This window comes from Haemaphysalis longicornis, unplaced genomic scaffold (genome assembly GCF_048455015.1).
Source record: "Haemaphysalis longicornis isolate Haplotype H1 unplaced genomic scaffold, Haemaphysalis longicornis Haplotype H1 scaffold_5, whole genome shotgun sequence".
In the NCBI taxonomy this organism is placed as follows: Eukaryota; Metazoa; Arthropoda; class Arachnida; order Ixodida; family Ixodidae; genus Haemaphysalis; species Haemaphysalis longicornis.
In genome coordinates this window covers 10,345,515-10,361,991 of record NW_027526385.1, presented here as the reverse complement: position 1 = coordinate 10,361,991, position 16,477 = coordinate 10,345,515, and the positions used below count along the sequence as shown (strand labels likewise).

The 16,477-nt window shown below is 47.5% G+C and overlaps 1 protein-coding gene across 1 annotated transcript; it reads right to left on the bottom strand.

Moving 5' to 3' along the window:
* Window positions 1-14,432: 14,432 nt before the first annotated feature.
* LOC144139039 (citron Rho-interacting kinase-like) lies at window positions 14,433-16,277 on the bottom strand. Its single transcript, XM_077671528.1, has one exon. It carries the CDS (start codon window positions 15,952-15,954, stop codon window positions 14,794-14,796), a length of 1,161 nt encoding a protein of 386 aa, XP_077527654.1. The 5' UTR covers window positions 15,955-16,277; the 3' UTR covers window positions 14,433-14,793.
* Between the last annotated feature and the right edge of the window lie 200 nt (window positions 16,278-16,477).

The following is a 16,477-nucleotide window of genomic DNA, read 5'->3' as shown; positions in this document are numbered from 1 at the left end:
CAGAGAGAACGCAGCCTTTACTCTGTGGATGGGGTAATGCCGGTACGTGTATCATATAGCTTTGGATGCATTGGGGGCGCAGCCGACAACGAGTGCGTGTTCCGCATGATTGGACTTCGTACGTAGTTCATCCCACCCTTCCAGTGCTCTTGTGATGAGGATAAGTGTTCGGGTTAAGGGAAAAGCAGCAATTGTGTGGTTGAGTTTGTGCACCAATTGACAAAATTAACCAGTGAGGTGGTTAGATTTTGTAGTCATGGTGTACAAGATTCGGGCGTTGTGTATGTATGAACATTCAACCATGTGTAAGCTTTATTCCTGGTGAATGCCGCATGTCGAGCCGGATATATTGTCCATGTTTGCGGTATTGACTTGCTTATACCGGGAAAAAATGTGGTTCATCCATCTTTGATAGGAATCGGTAAAACACGAAAGTGAGGTGTGCCTTCATAGCATCAGTTGAATATTTATTCCGCATCGATATAAGCTTGCTCATCCGTATTCATCGGTATGACACCGTCAGCCGTATCAACAATACACGCTGGATGGCACGCGCCCGAGCACTGCGTAAACCCTAATGAAACCATAGACGCTCGCAAACCATCCGAACGAAACCGAACGGGTTTCCATCGAATGTTTTGGTAAACGCACGATCTGCTGCAGCGAAGGAGCAAGATTTGAGGGGCTTTCGCGTGGGTGCGCTTGGTAAATGTGCGCTTGGTAAATGCGCAAATGTGCGACCAGTGCGTCCCTGCTCCGTGGAGTGTACGGAAGATGGCTGAGTTGCGACGAGCGAAGCTGGCGCAAACTGTTGATGCTCATTAGCTTTGTGATGCACTTATTCGCTTTACCTCTGTTAGACGGCAGCACCATCAAATAGAGGAGGTTATAGGAGAGGTGTATGGCGCGTTCATACAGCTGTCCCCGCTTCAGCTCGTCGCGGAGTCTTTAAAGCAACTGGCACCTCCCGTTGCGGCGACGGAGCACTCAGATCGAATCCTGGATAAGCCACGTTTTTATGGCGAAGTCATTTCCGCAACAAATCTCACGTCAGTCGGATAGATCTTGGTGGACCCCGCATAAACCACCATCGTGATAAAAAGCAAGAAACGCTCGCATATCCCTTAATTCCGGCCTTCAAAGATTACAAAGACTTAAGGTATTGCGAAAAAAACACTTCTTAAAAGGACGTTCGTGTTGCGAAACTGTGCAGGCTACTACTAATTGAAAATGCCCGTTGGGTCTCTGTGCATGAGAGCGTACGGCCGGAAAGGTTTGTCGAGCTTTTGAGCCAAAGAGCTGATATTTTATAAGATAATTAAAAATATTAGTGGACACAGATATCCACAGAACAGTAGCTGAAATGTTCGCCCCCAAACAATTGTCGGACTGTACCTGTAATTTTTTTTTACAACGCGGGACTTCACTGGAAGCTGCAACAAGTTAGGGAGAATATATTGCGCTAGAAAAGCTTGCTGTTCTATTTTCCGAATGCCTAGAGACTCTAAAGTGGCCAGAGCCTGGAAAAATCCCAACAATATTTTGATTCGCATGAGGGGGAACCCCAAAGACCTGGATAAATACAGACCGATTAGTCTACTCTCAGTTGTATACAAGCCGTTAACGAAAGTAGTAGTAAACGCATTGGTTCCCATCCTAGATTTCTATAAAAGCATAGATTCCCCGTTAATACAGAGAGCAGGCAGGGTTTAGGCAAGAAAACTCAACAATCAATAACATGCACTCCATCAGTCACGGGATTGGAAAATCCACAAAGTATTTATAAACCCATTTGCATGGAATCTAGAGACTGCGAAAAAGAGTTCGATTAAGTGAGCATCAAAGCGCTGCTAGAATAATCCAAAGGCAAAAGGATAGAGGAGACTTTCATAAGACTCCTAGACGGCATATATGTAAGAGGTTTGGGCAGGATAATCCGTCACAAGCCTAGCGACAAATTTGAGATACCATCTCGCAAAACTTCTCACCGCTTATCTGGAGGGAGTATTCAGAAAGCTTAACGGGAAAAACATGGGATTATAGATGAAATGGGAACAATCTAGCACTTGAAGGTGTGCAGACGATATAGTAACGCAGAGCGAGTCCTCAGGACACCTGGAAAAATGCTCGGGGAGGTAAATTAAAAAACCAAGGCAGTCGGGCTGAAAACAAACCAATAAATTTCAAATATTGATGAATAAGCATGCCCAATGCTCAGCCTTATTACCATTCCTGAGGGCCCGGTTCAAAAAACATGGTAGGGGTTCCTCTTCTTCCCCCTCTTGCCTTAACTTGTCATCAGTCACTCTTGAAACTTGACGCTTTTTAGAATTCGCAACAAAGTTGTCTTTCCCGTGCGTATGTGTCGTCTACGCTGCCGTTCCAGGTACTTGAAGAATGGACGTTTTTCGAGCGTTTTTGTGACTTTTCCTCGGAGAGTTGATGATATAATCCCCTGTGGCCCATCTAAGGATCTTCGTCTCTACGCTCAGCAACAAGAAATCGCTGAAGCGGTAGTCAGTCATCCCTGATCGAAGCCTCTTCTTGATCTATTTCAGCTTATTGAATGATCGTCCGCTGTTATGATTTCTGCCCAAGAAGCACAAGCAATTCTAACAGCAACATGCACAACTCGAAATTATGCTTGAATATTTTCACGATGTAGAAGTTTGAGTATGTCTGCGGTAGAGGAACTGACTTCGTTGCTCGCAAATGAAATTACTACTGTTCAAGCTGATCGGGAAATGCGCCAGCCAGATGGGGATACTTTTTCTAAAGGTCTATTGCCCACAGGCTCCTCTGCGATGTGGAAAATAAAAACAATTTTTTAATAGCAGCAAACTGGTGGCAAACTTAAGGGTAAGCGCTCCGGTGAGCTGTAAGAGTGTGCAGGAGATTTTCAATCATGACAAACAAGGTTTCACGGCGGAATGTAGCTGCAGGATCTTGTGGCTCTGGCTTACTCGTGCTTTCAGTGCTGCCGTATTCGGTTGATTGTTCTCGCTTTCTTTATGTACTTGCTTTGTATGAAGCATTGTCTGACGCCTCCATTGCAAGGTTTTCAATGAAATCAAACCCTTACCTCAAGCCGGGTACATAATCACACATCAATTTCACAAAGCTTACAGCATCATTCAATGGCAGTGTTGGGAACTGCTTTCTAGTGGCATTCAGCCGCTCCACAACTCTATCCCAAAACGAGGCCATCAGTGCGGTTTTCAACAGTGTCATTCCCTTAGGGAAGACATTTTTCCCGCAATTTTTTGTCCTCGTTCATCATGATCTCCGGATAGTTCCATCGAGGCTCTTTGATTTCTTTTGAGCCCATCACGAGAGCTCTGATTGCTTCCGCTCCCGCTGTCCAGCATGTTCCTGAGACTTGGGATCACATCTGTCGAGTATTCTTTCGCCCGAGCCTGTAGTGCAGGCGAACGATGAGTTGACGTAGCAAAGAAAACGTATACACGCTGTACGAGCTCGGAAAAATTAACGCCGTACCCATTAAAACTTACAGCGTGCCTCAGACTGAACAACTGTTATCTAACATCAGGATTATGCAGATTATGCAACGAACAGCCGTTTGAGTGCATTCTTTCTTGAAATACACGTCTGCATGTGGATCTTGAAAAATAAGCAGGAGGCTTAGGTTTTTTCGATCTAAATCACGAACTCTACATTTTTTTTCGAGCCGTTGATGGCCGCCTGAGCAAGGAGGGCCCAATTCATTTGAACCCTTTGAAACATAGGTATTGTACCCCTGCAAGACTCCCTGTTCGTCATAAGTAACGAAACGCTAGAAAAATTACCAGATTATAACCAGCACTGTCGGTTCGTCTGTCGTGATTTCATCCACAAGAAAGAAATCTGGCACAGAAGTGGTCTGTGCTGGAGTGCACTGGGGAGGCTCCCAAAATAAAAAAAAAAAGTTACCCCTGTCATTTATACCAAGAATAAATAGCCAATGTTTCCTACCGGTGACGACATATGCCGCGGGAACTTAGCGCCATACTAAATGCAGCCTGAAAAAAACTTAGGTCGTCATCGCGGGCCAAGGAATACAGAAATTAAGAAGTAACGTTAAGAGAGAGGAAGATTCTTCTTTCAGAGAACAAACTAGCGTAAATGATATCATAGTTTGACTAAAGAATAAAGAATCGACGTAGGCTGAACACGTAGGTTGGCGAAATGACAAACGGTGGAATAGCAGGGTGACAGAGCGGATGCCTAGAGCAGGTCCAGAAGAATAAAACGGTGAATTACTCGAACGAGGTAAGAAATAAGGATTTTCGGAGGCAAAGAGTGTATCCGACCATCGCCGGACAAGAGCGGCTGGAGGCCGATTGCAGAGACCTTTGTCCTGCTGGGGACCTACGGGAAGTTGATGATGAGAAAGATCATGATGACTGCAGAAAAAGATGGATGGAGTGCGTACAGGTAATGTTTGTGGTTTTAAAAACTAGTGCTCAGTGGCAGTCCCGCCTAAACTAACATTACTTATAGGTGCACTTGCCTACTTTTATTTCAGCAATACCCTCAGACAAGAATGTATGACTTCCTTTTCATTACTAGCACTTTTGAAGTTCCCAAAATTTGTAGACGCAAGTACAGAGGATGCGGCAAATGCTCTCACGCTTTTGGTCTTTTTTGTGTTGAAGAATAAGTGAAACTAATATTGGAGAAAAAATTTGGTTTCAAATTCAGGCGGTAGTCTGCAACGGCTCAATGATAAAATTTTGAGTTGGAAGCCTCTCATTATCCTCTACTTTGCGCAATAATTTGAAGCAACGCGTGTCTTTAGAAATTAACTCTAGATAGAATGTATGATTTTCACGTAAGCATACCAAGAACACAGGCTAGGTTGATCGAACCTGTTATATCGAAGAAGATTGCTTTTTGCCAACAGTTCTTAATAATAGAGTTTTCTCGATTTTCGCAGTGGTGACTATGACCGTTGGATACAGACAGTGCGAAGTGTGTACTTGCGTCCTCGGAGATGTATCACCCTGTCCGGCCAACAATGCTACCAACTGCTACTGCATCGATGGGTATTTCCGCAACGGCACCAGCAACACGTGCATGTCGACGCTGGAATGTTTTCCGCTTCCAGTTCCTAACAACGCAACGAGGATTAAAACTTCATCTTCAGCGATGTAAAAATCAACATGAGGTATAGCAGGGTATTATGCGTGGTTGATTAAATAGGGGCCTATACGGCTCAGTGGCGGGTTTGAGGGGAAAGCGACCCTAGGCAACCTAAGTTGTGCTTAGGAATTACGTATTGGGATGTGCATTAAGTGTCTGTAAATAAACTAAAATTATAAAATTGTGGATTTTTATTTTTGAACATTTGGTGCAGACAATTAGGCCAGTTATTATTATCTTTGTGAAATGCAATATTGTGATTATCATCACTGCAAATTGAAGAAAATGTTTGTACCGGCCTCGCCGCCTCCTCCTTGGAACGTCTGTACCAATTAGCGCCACGTTCAAGTGCGATCTTGGGAGACTTTCTGGGTCAAATATTAGTGGCAGCATGCTGATGCGCGTAAAAGGGCATTAGATGGTGGTATACAAAGGCTGGAAATATAACCTAACCAAACGGTTGCCAGGTGGGTTAAAAGGCCGTTATGTAAACAGGCAATCGGAACTACCGTTCGCGATGTTCGGAGAGCGAAGCTGTGAAAACGCCGACTTCATCCGAAACTTTTCCCCAGAATGCGTCCCGACGATCCAGCCAAGACAAGGGCGTGACGTGACAAGAGAAGGCAATTTCCCTATGACTTCCCATCATCTCGTCTTTCGCTCCTCCCAGCACTACAGGTTTTCTTATGATACCCTGTACTGCCACAGCTACTATGAAAGCGAATTCGCTTTCATAGTAGGTGTGGCTCTTCCTCAGGCAGAGTTTATTTCAGTCATCATCGCCAGTGATGGAAAAGCCTCTTTTTTTATCGTTTTCATCTCGGCTTCCACAGTCACGGCACACGTTTGTAGCCGTTCTATCGACCACGATCGTCGATTACTAGCAAACTGTAGCATGATAAACAGGCACGCCAAGAATTACCAATGGATTGTCCCATAGCTTCGTGTTGAGGCCGCCATGGCGCCTCAGTGAGTTTAAAACAACCCTTTATTCGCCATGCTCGGGAAAGACAGGATGAGAGGGGTGTGAAGTAAAGTGACATAGATTAGATAGGTTTACGAATTAGAGCAACTCCCGCAGCATTGCGCATGAGCATCGAGCTACTGCGTGAATCACACGTAAAGCCAAGACGGCGAACAGGACCGGTGACAGTGAAAATAGAGCAGCGTCAACTTGCAATGGTGTGCACAGCACACACGCAGCTTTGAGATAAGAAATACCAAGCCATCTTCACGAACGTAAAACCTAAAGAGGGGCGAAGAATGCGGAGTATAAGTGTATTTAAAGAGGGTGCGTCTGTCTTTTCCAACCCGGCTCCCGCTGATTGGGTGCGGGAAAAGCGCCAGTGGGAGGAGAAATCATCGTGCGCTTGCTGGTGTGGTGGCTCCTTCGCTTTCGTTGGCCGGGATTTAAGCAATTAATTCTTCTTCTTCGTACCACACGCCATTGCAAGCTAAGAAGAATGCTTTACAGGTGTGCACCTGGCTTTTTCAAGCAATTTCGAGACAAAATTTCCAAAATTTTGTTGTTTATGCAAATAAATCCAGATAATTTCTGTATTTTAAGTTAGTTTGAAACATATTTTCTAAGGAGATTTTATGCACTATATAATTGTTTCGTGACCATCGTTCGACAACTTGATTTACCGTGGTGATAGGAGACGATGATGACAGGAGACGCGGACAGCCGAAGCGTCTAAAGTGATTAGCCCCTACAAATACACGCCGACGAGTCATACGTATTTCCGAAGAAATAATCTTTTACAATCATTGATGGCCCTGTAGACGTCAACCAAGCAACGTATAATCGAAACACTTTATTAAACCATAAAAACGCCCACAGATAAACACCCGGCGGCATGTTAACGGCCTCGAATCGTCAGTACGAAATGCCCGGCGGCATTTTCGCCTGATCTCTGACGGTTCGGGTGCATTGATATGCTCTCGCTAAAGATGCTGCCGCACCGCGCCTTTTGCTTCCGCAAAAGTCTAATACATTGCTGTGATGCTGTAAAAGTTATATGGTAACTCTACCGCAATTTGATGCCCCTTATAGCGTTAGCCTTGATTGTAAGGTGGCACCACTGTCAGCGGCTTGGTAAAAGTTCACCCAGAAATGATTTCTTATTGTCATCCCTTTAGTCCTAGTTGTCGGTGCAAAGTACACAATCCTATAATGAATGAACACATCGTAAATATTTAGATAAAATTTATTAATCTTCGAATGGGCACACGGTGCAAAAATTGTTCTTTTTGGTTAATGCATGTCAACCCAGTCGTTGCTTTGGACGAACACTTCAAATTTCAAGCAGAGTAGCTAGGGGTTTGAGTAAGATTTTGCTGAGGCATAGAACTTCGTTCTTGAAAAGCAAATTCCCAAAGTGTAAGTATGTTTTGTGGCAATTTCTTGCGTTTCAGTTTTCTGATACTGGTGTATCTCCATTCAGTTGGTATAAGCGTTGATTAACACTTATTGATTAATTTATTTATATATTTTACCCTCATGGCATACAAGCATTGTAGAGGGGAGGGGCTTACATAAAAACAAAAAAAGAAGTCAAACGCACGCGACAAGTGTTTAATGATTGTACGCACAAAAATATACAGTAATGTTAAAAAAACCTGGTAAAGCAAATGCAATAAAGGAAGCCAAAGAATATATCACACTCAAAGCAAAAAAAAAGCAAATGATAAGCGCACATCATTCGCCGTAAAGAAACACAGTAACGGCGTATCGACACAGGCACACATTACACTAAAAAGGAAAGAATAAACAGCGGAAAACGACAAAAGCACTCCTTACTAGAAATTATTAGGCAAAAAAAGCTTACCGTAAGTTTAAATTTGACAATGCTTCCCGGAAATGGTCAGGGTCAGTAATGCAAAGTAATGAAGCCGGCAGATGGCTCCAGTCACGGCATGTCTTGGACAAAAAAGAATGAGATTAGGTGACTGTGTTTTGGTGCGGGATATAAACTTTGTGACGATGGTCAAGTCGTTCAGATATAAAACGTGCGGGTTGTATCCAGCGGGATTTGAGTACACGGTTATTATGATACACTTTCGGAAATAGGCACCGACGGGACAGTTTTTTACTTGTAGCGAGAGGAGTTAGCTTCAGACAGGTTTTTGCAGAAGTTACACTGTCCGTACGATGATGAAAATATGAAAGTATAATTGCCTGACAGAATGTTTTGTGGGTTTGTATGTTGTTCGAGTGACCCATCTTGTGCCTCATCTCTTATGTTCTTCGGGTACGGTATGCACTGTCGCCCAGCACGGCCAGCTGAGCCCAAGAAATAGACGTCTGCACATAGCGACGCCGAGACCCAAATTGACCCTTAATGGGTAAGGTACTCACGCTCGTTCCGGGTGCTGCTACCTCAATTCCGAGGCGGCTACGTACTACACATCTCCCCTCTTTGGAGGCGTCGCGCTGAAGCGCAGGTCCTAACTTATCGGCGATACTTGATGCTGGAGCTTAATCGTGCCGCTAACTTTACGCAGCGTCCCCTGCGCATGTGCACGCGGGAAGTGCTTGCGCAACCTTGCTCTTGCACACGTGGCTGAATGACTTGTGCGTTACTGTCGCCGGCTGCGGTGTCTTGTACGCGCGAGCCGGATGTCCTCGCCAAGGTCAGATGCGTGCGGTTTCGCCTTAGCTCCTCAATATCGGTAGTAACTCAGTACAGCAGCAGGGCCCCTGCTTCTTTCGATATTTTGCCGGGGAGTTGAATGTGTAAAGGAATTTGCTTACACAGTGGTGCCGCAATATACTATATTTTAGTCCCTCCTTGATTTCTTTTGCTTAGACTTTAGGCTCGGCCTTGTTTGTGAGACAGGGCTCAAGCTGTTAGCCTGCCGTAAGTACTTCAGAAGTCGAAGTTCTTAAGGGAGGCAAACGGCCAGCGATTGCGTCGCCTCATGAGTAATTGAGCGGGGCTATGGCCATTTGCTCCGGAGTCGATCTTGAAGCACTGAGACGATTTGCCAATGGTTACGTCTGTCTTCCACTTGTTGGAGGGATCTTCTTCTGTAGATGTACAGGAAAGGCGACGGTGGTGCTTGCAGTAGGCTGTTTGTTTGCAGATGAGGAGCATATACTGAATGATATTGGCCCCTCTTGTGACTGTTCTTTACTGGGGCAGGTGCACGAGGATGGTCGTTTTTACCACAATGTCGGCAACGTTTCTCCTTTGAAGGCTTCGACGCAATGTTTTTCCGGGACGCCTGAGATTGCGATGATTTGTGTGATTTTGAATTGTTACGTTGCACACCGTGTTCATTGTGGCAATTAGAATATTGTGTTTAGCGCCAATGGCTGGCTTATGAAGGTTTGACTGTGACGGGATTGCATAAGCGCTTTGTCGAGCGTGAGATCTGCGTCGAGCTACATTTCGGAAAGTTACTTGTTTCTGAGGCCTACAACAAGAAGGCGCGTTCCATTTTGTCTCGCAGACATTGCTTATTCGTACTTCTCAGATAGGGTTTGAAGCGCTATCTTGAACTCTTCGACGGAGTTTCTCGGTTGCTGGACGCGGTTGTTGAACTTCGCTGTGTAAAAATTGACATTTGCCGCAGATGCGAAATACTGCTGATACATTTCGAATGACATTTTAAAGTCCTCGTAGTCAGTTTCTGAAATGTTGAACGTGCGCAGGATGCGCAGGATAAAGCCAATTGTTCCTAGAGAACGTAAACGATTCGGGAGTGGTATATGCCACTATATTTTGCTGGCGATTCAAGTCAACCAAAATATCTCGGAAGCAGGATAAAATTATTTTTGCCTGTCTAGTAATTTATTTATTTATTCGAACATACTGCATCCCCTGTGGAGCTATAGCAGAATTTGTGAGGGTGTGCACCTTTTGTGCATGCACGGTTATACAGCAGTCATACATCAAAACGCAGCAAACAAAAAGTATACAGACATTTCTCGCGTAACATAAACAAGGTATGCGTATTTAGGCAACATTTAAACAACACTTGCACGCACGTTTATCACCACAGTCTATGTGCTCTGCGCATAGGCACATCAAAATGTACCCACATATATATAGACCAGGCGGAAATCAACCAAAATGCAATAACAGTATTAAGGAAAAAAGCATTCGTTAGTTCCCTTGAAGTGTAGTTAAAAATGTATTCCATGAGAGGAAACCTACGTTGCCAGGTAAAAAATTCGAGAGTTCCATTGTGCGTGGAAAGAAACTAAATTTAAATGTGTCAGTGTGTGGGTGGTAAGAGGAAACGTTCAAGTGATGATTGCTGCTTGTTGTTGATGGCTTACCTTCTGTTACGTAGTCGGCATATGACAAGCGATACGAAGAGTGAATGATTCTCTGTAAAAAGTTGAGTCATTTTACTCGTCACCACGCAGAAAGTTCGGTTAGTTTCAAGGATGAAAGGGCTGAAGTCGGTGAAAAGTTGCGGTCATATCGGCAGCAGATAAATCGGAAAGCTTTCTTTTGTATGGCTTCGATGCGGTTTATGTGTTATTGCTTGTGCTGGTTCCATACGACAGAGGCGCATTCAAGTATCGGACGTATTAGTATTTGGTACATAAGTAGCGTTGTGTATTTTGGGGCTAGGGTCAATGTACGTCTCAGATAGCAACGTTTGTTTTGAGCTTTAGCCGAGATGTAATCTTTATGCTTAGACCAAGATAAGATACCTGTAAAGTACACGTCAAGATATTTAAAATGCGGATCTTTTTCAGTTGAATATTACCTTAAGAAAAAAGAAAATTACACGGAGATGCACTATTTGTAGAAGACATGACTACCACTTTTCTGAAATAATGGTCACCTCCAATGATTGGCACTATGTGCAGAATTCAGAAAGTGATTCGGTTAGGCGATCATGATCTTCTTGCGATTTAAATACGTCATAAAGGACACAATCATCCGCGCAAAAGCGAAACTTAGAGTTGATATCGTTAGGTAAGTCATGTATGCATAGCAAGAATAGTAATGGTCCCACCACGGACCCCTGACAAACACCGGGTGACACACTGGATAATGGTGAGCCGACCCCGTTAAATTAAAAAAAACTGCAAGCGACAGACTGCGGTTGGTTAGGAAGTTTGAGACCCAGTTAACAACTTTTGTGTCATTCAGTAATTTGCAGATGATTTTGCGTGTGGCACTGTATCGAAACCTTAAGGCTAAGATACGATTTAGTACTCCTTCTTCAGTAAACGTGACATTAGTCATGAATGCAAAAGGTTTAGGGCTCTACAACAGTGGAGACTGGCCGTTGTAAGTGGCCGAGAGTGGCCGCGGAGATTGGCCGTTGAGAGTGGCTATTGGACGCAAATTAGGGGCTGATCGGGTGGCTTACCAAGCTTCAGTATCGGGTTGATGTCAGCCCAACAGCCAAGATTTCGGAACGTGTCCAGAAAGCCGCACCTCAATAATGTAGTCAGATTGTGGAGGGATAGATAGCCGGGGTTCCTATACACCCCGTACGTAAGGCCATCTGGCCCTCGAGCGGTCCGGTATGTGGCGTAATCAATCGCAGCAAGAAAGACGGCTATGGTGGAAGGCGATTGAATTCCACGCACGGATTCGCAAGGAGGAGAGAAACGTTGTGACTCGGCTGGGGAAACGGGCACAGGTTGTTCGCTGGAAGGATGTCAAAGGCAGAAAACAGGGCGCTTGAAACCTCGGCGGCGAATTAAGCAGGATCCTTGTTCGATGACTGGCATGCACTGACTGACGCATCTGGAGCACGGCGTCCACTTTCCATCGTACGAAAGGTGCGCCAGATGTTATGTAGTCGCCGTTGGGCCGAGCGATTCACACCAGCCCAGCAATGGCTTCCTTGATAGATGCTTCCATGATGCCTGGCAGCAGCAGTCAGGCTATGTAAGCGTATTTGGGCCTCCACAGACGAGGGATCTCGACAGGAAGCCACTTCAGCATGTTTCCGTAGGGCGCAAGCTTTAAGGGTCAAAGGTCAGGCTTTGGGCAGGATTCGTCCACCCATGTGCCTGCGAAGGCGCTTCGCATTGCTTCTTTAACGAGAGTGATGGGGACGGACTTGGCACCGTGAGCAGTGTGTTGATGCTACCGCGTAACATATTACAGTTTGTTACAGAGCAGCGGCGTCGCCAGCCACCCATTGAGGTTGCGACAATGCCAAGCCTCATGGGATGGTGATCACTGCCCCAGCTGTCGGCCTCTCGGTGGCAGGAGACCGTATCATTCCCAAGCCACCAGGCCAAGTCGGGCGAGCAGGGTGGCATCAGGGGATGCCTAGATCGGCTAGTACGACACGATATATTATGAAGGAGGATGAAGCGAGCACCGCTGAAGTAGTCAAGTACCACCCGCCCACGTTCACTTGTGGTAGCAAAACTCCAGTCGCAATGAAGGGCATTAATGTTCCCGGCTACAAGTATGGGACAGATAGCGTGCGAATGCCGTAAGGAGGTTAACCAGGCCAATGTTATACACGAGGCGCAAGTCCGTTATGTGGACATGCGTAACATGTCACCAAGTTTTTTCCGGACTTTCACAGTTTTTATTTCACCACAACTTCTTCTTGCGATTCCGTACACCGCTATTCGAGGGGGATCTGGGTTTGCGGATCAGCCGAGGGCACATAGATGGTGGCTTTCCCGCGCGGAGATGTATTGGAGGCACACGCCAATCGCGTTTGGATGGCGAATCGTAAGGCATAAAATTTGGCGGGTGGTAGACAGTTTGTCTCTTGTAATAGGAAAGCCCAAGCTCGCCATTTTGCTATGCGAATACGTTCCCGAAGCTCCCCAGTTTTTCCTGTGAGTCTGCGACAGTTACATTGGACTATATATTCTTGCACCGTTATAGTGAAATAAAACAACTTGGTTGATCTGCTAACACTGACATCAAATTCTGTAGCTGCTGCACCACTAAACTAGTCCATTTTGTTTTCACCCACCCTGCGTTAGACGGTGCACAATCTCAAAGTTATCATTCGTTTTCACCTTGAATACTGTAACAGACCGGACTATCTGCTATCGGCATTCGCCCTGGGCGATATCGCCTCGCCCTGCTCTCCCCCCTTCCGTCTGCTTTACTTCCCTTCCTGGCTTTCTTTCCCCCTTCCCCGCTGTGAACACGGCTACTTAAGCGCAGCAAATAAACGACCGGGGGTCTTTCGTCTTGGCAAGGCCCAGCCAAATGTTCATCGCCGCCTTGTTTGTCAGTCAAACGTTACGTGGTGTCAGAAGTGGGATACGAATCCACGCCCACATTCGTGGTCAGCCAAGCACGTTGGCGTGGCAACCGAGCCAAGCACGTTGGCGTGGCGACCGAAGATCTCGAGATCAGTGAAGCGCAGCATTCCGTCTCGTTCTTTATCGTGAAAAAGGGGCGACAAGCCATCCTTGGCCTAAAGGTATGCCAACAGTTTGGTCTGATACCGGTGACGACGGATGCTGTGAATGTAGGCGATGAGCAAACACAATTCCAGCTTGGATTTCCTGACCTCTTCAGCGGGACTGGCTGCGTCAAGCGACCCTACAAAATGGTGCTGCGAGAGGATGCCGTTCCAGTCGTCCAGCCTGTCCGCAGAGTACCCATAAAGTTGAAAGGGCGCCTGCGACAAGAACTTCAAAGAATGGAGAAGGCCTCAATCATCGTCAAGGTGGATGAATTAACCGATTGGGTAAGCCCCCTGGTTGTTGTGCACAAAAAGTATGGCACGCTTCGCGTTTGCATGGACCCGAGAGCAGTGAACAGGAGCATTAAGCGGGAGCACTATCCTATGCCTTCTCGAGAGGACATAGAGAGCGAGCTGGCAGGAGCAAAATACTTCTCCCGGCTCGACGCCAATGCCGGCTTTTATCAGATTCCTCTAGACGAGGCTACGTCACGAATATGCACTTTTGCGACACCATTTGGGCGGTACCGTTTTTTACGTCTTCTTTTCGGAATTCCCTCGGCCAGCGAGGTGTTCCAAAAGACGTTAAGAGAGATGTTCGAAGGGCTGGCAGGAGTGCGCGTCTACGTAGACGACGTTTTAATACGGGGCGACTCAAAGGAAGAACATGACGAACGCGTCACTGCGGTGCTTAGACGGGCACAGGAGGAAGGGCTAACATTTAATCCAGCTAAGTGTGTGTTCTGCACCACACAGGTTACATTCCTTGGCGATGTTTTAGGAAGAGACGGAATTCGTCCTAGTCCCGATTTAATCGAAAGCGTCCGTGCCATGCCAGTTCCAAAAGATAAACAGGGTGTGCGTAGACTGCTCGGTGTCGTGAACTACTTTAGGAAATACCTGCCAGCATTGAGCGACAAAACAGCGTTGACTTCACACGCCGGACAAACCGCATGAAGTGTGCGAATGGGACTCGGTGTCAAAATTGTAACAAGGTACATGCCCCCGAGCGGTGCCCGGCATACGGAAAAACTTGTTATGCATGCAAGAAACGAAATCACTTCGCTGCATGCTGCAACAATGCTCGCCGGATAAACGAGGTGCACAAGTAGGAAGAAAGCGACGAAAACTTCGACGGCGAGGTCAGCCACGTCGGTGACGGTAACCCGCGCCCCGACGCGAGGCCCTCGACGGAGTGCACTGACGGACCTCGAGGCAACATCACGCCGGGAAACCCACCAGGCAGTCACCAGGCGGAACCAGCTCATCCAGGTGGTGATTCTAACGCCACCACTTCACCAGAGACTCCAGGAAGCCCACTGTGCTCTCCAGGGCGGCGCTGTTGGCGTTCTGGGTGTGTGTGAAGCCGATGAAGAGCAGGTTAGTGCCCTCGAAGCCTTTCTTCTGGTCTCGCAACGCCGGATTCCTCGGAAGGGCTGGCTCGTGCTCAAACTCGAAGAAGTTGGACGTGTCCTCTTCCCCACTCAGGTTGGGCACAAAGGGGGAAACGGTCTGCCTGATGTTGTGCAGGTCAATGGGAGCGAGGAACTCGTGCCGGCACATGTCCTCGCAGGAGAAGCGCTTGTCGGCCGGTGACAACAGGACCCGCAGCAACGTCACTGCAGTGGCCGACACATTCAAGTCGTCCGGGTAGACCGGCGACTCCTGGAAGTTCATGATCTTGTTGTAGGTGACGAGCACGCGGTCGTCGGCAAACGCGTTCTGCCCGTAGAGCATTTCGTAGGCCAGGACCTCGAGAGACCACCAGTCGCAGCCCGTGCTGCCCTGGGCCGTGGCGCAGGCTGCCAGGCCACCACCGCCCATGGCGCTCAGCACCTCGGGGGACACGTAGTGCGGGGTGCCCATGGGAAACCGGTTGGACAGGCTTTTCTTGTCAGCAAGCTTGGCAGCCGATCTAAAGTCTGCTAACTTGATGTGGCGCGTGCGGTCAATGAGCACGTTGTCTGGCTTCACATCCCTGTGCACGTATCCAAGCGAGTGCAGGGCGTGGACGGCCAAGGTGAGCTCGGCCAGGTAGAAGCGGGCATCTTCCTCTGGCAGCAGGCCACCTGATCGGTCCAGCAAGCCGAACAGGCCCCCGCCAGGCAGTACCTCCATCTCCAGGTAAAGGTGTGCGCTGTCCTGGAAGGCGTACTGCAGCTGCGTCAGCCATGGACCTGACTGGCCCGCCCGCACCAGGATGTCTCGCTCCTCCTCGAAGAAGGCCACCTCGCGCTGGGACAGGGTGTCGTCCTTGCGCAGGATCTTCATTGCGTAGATGTCGCCAGTGGCCTTCTCCTTGACCATATGGATGTCGCCAAAGTGACCCCGCCCAATCAGCCAAAGTGGCCCCGCCCGCCAGGTCAGCCACGTCGGTGATGGTAACCCGCACCCCGACGCGAGGCCCTCGACGGAGTGCACTGACAGACTTCGAGGCAACATCACGCCGGGAAACCCACCAGGCAGTCCCCAGGCGGAACCAGCTCATCCAGGTGGTGATTCTAACGCCACCACTTCACCAGAGACTCCAGGAAGCCCACTGGTTGGACTTGGCAGGTAAGGACGCCAGCGCAGCGAACCGAAGCGCCTTCACTACGGGCCATCCTTCCATCAAGTAAACGAGTGCAAAACAAATCAGTGTTTTGAAAATGTGTGAAGAGAAGATGTAACAGACCGGACTATCTGCTATCGGCATTCGCCCTAGGCGATATCGCCTCGCCCTCCTCTCCCCCCTTCCGTCTGATTTACTTTCCTTCCTGGATTTCTTTGCCCCTTCCCCGCTGTGAACACGGCTACTTAAGCGCAGCAAATAAACGGCCGGGGGTCTTTCGTCTTGGCAAGGCCCAGCCAAATGTTCATCGTCGCCTTGTTTGTCAGTCAAACGTTACAAATACGGGTGTTGCCCAGTAGCTGGTTGATACCCAGAGTGCCGTCAGGTTAGACCGGTGAGATCTCGGCTCATTGA

Excerpts from the sequence above, each read along its gene's own strand:
- LOC144139039 (XM_077671528.1), bottom strand. The coding sequence starts at position 15,954 with ATGTTGCCTCGAAGTCTGTCAGTGCACTCCGTCGAGGGCCTCGCGTCG.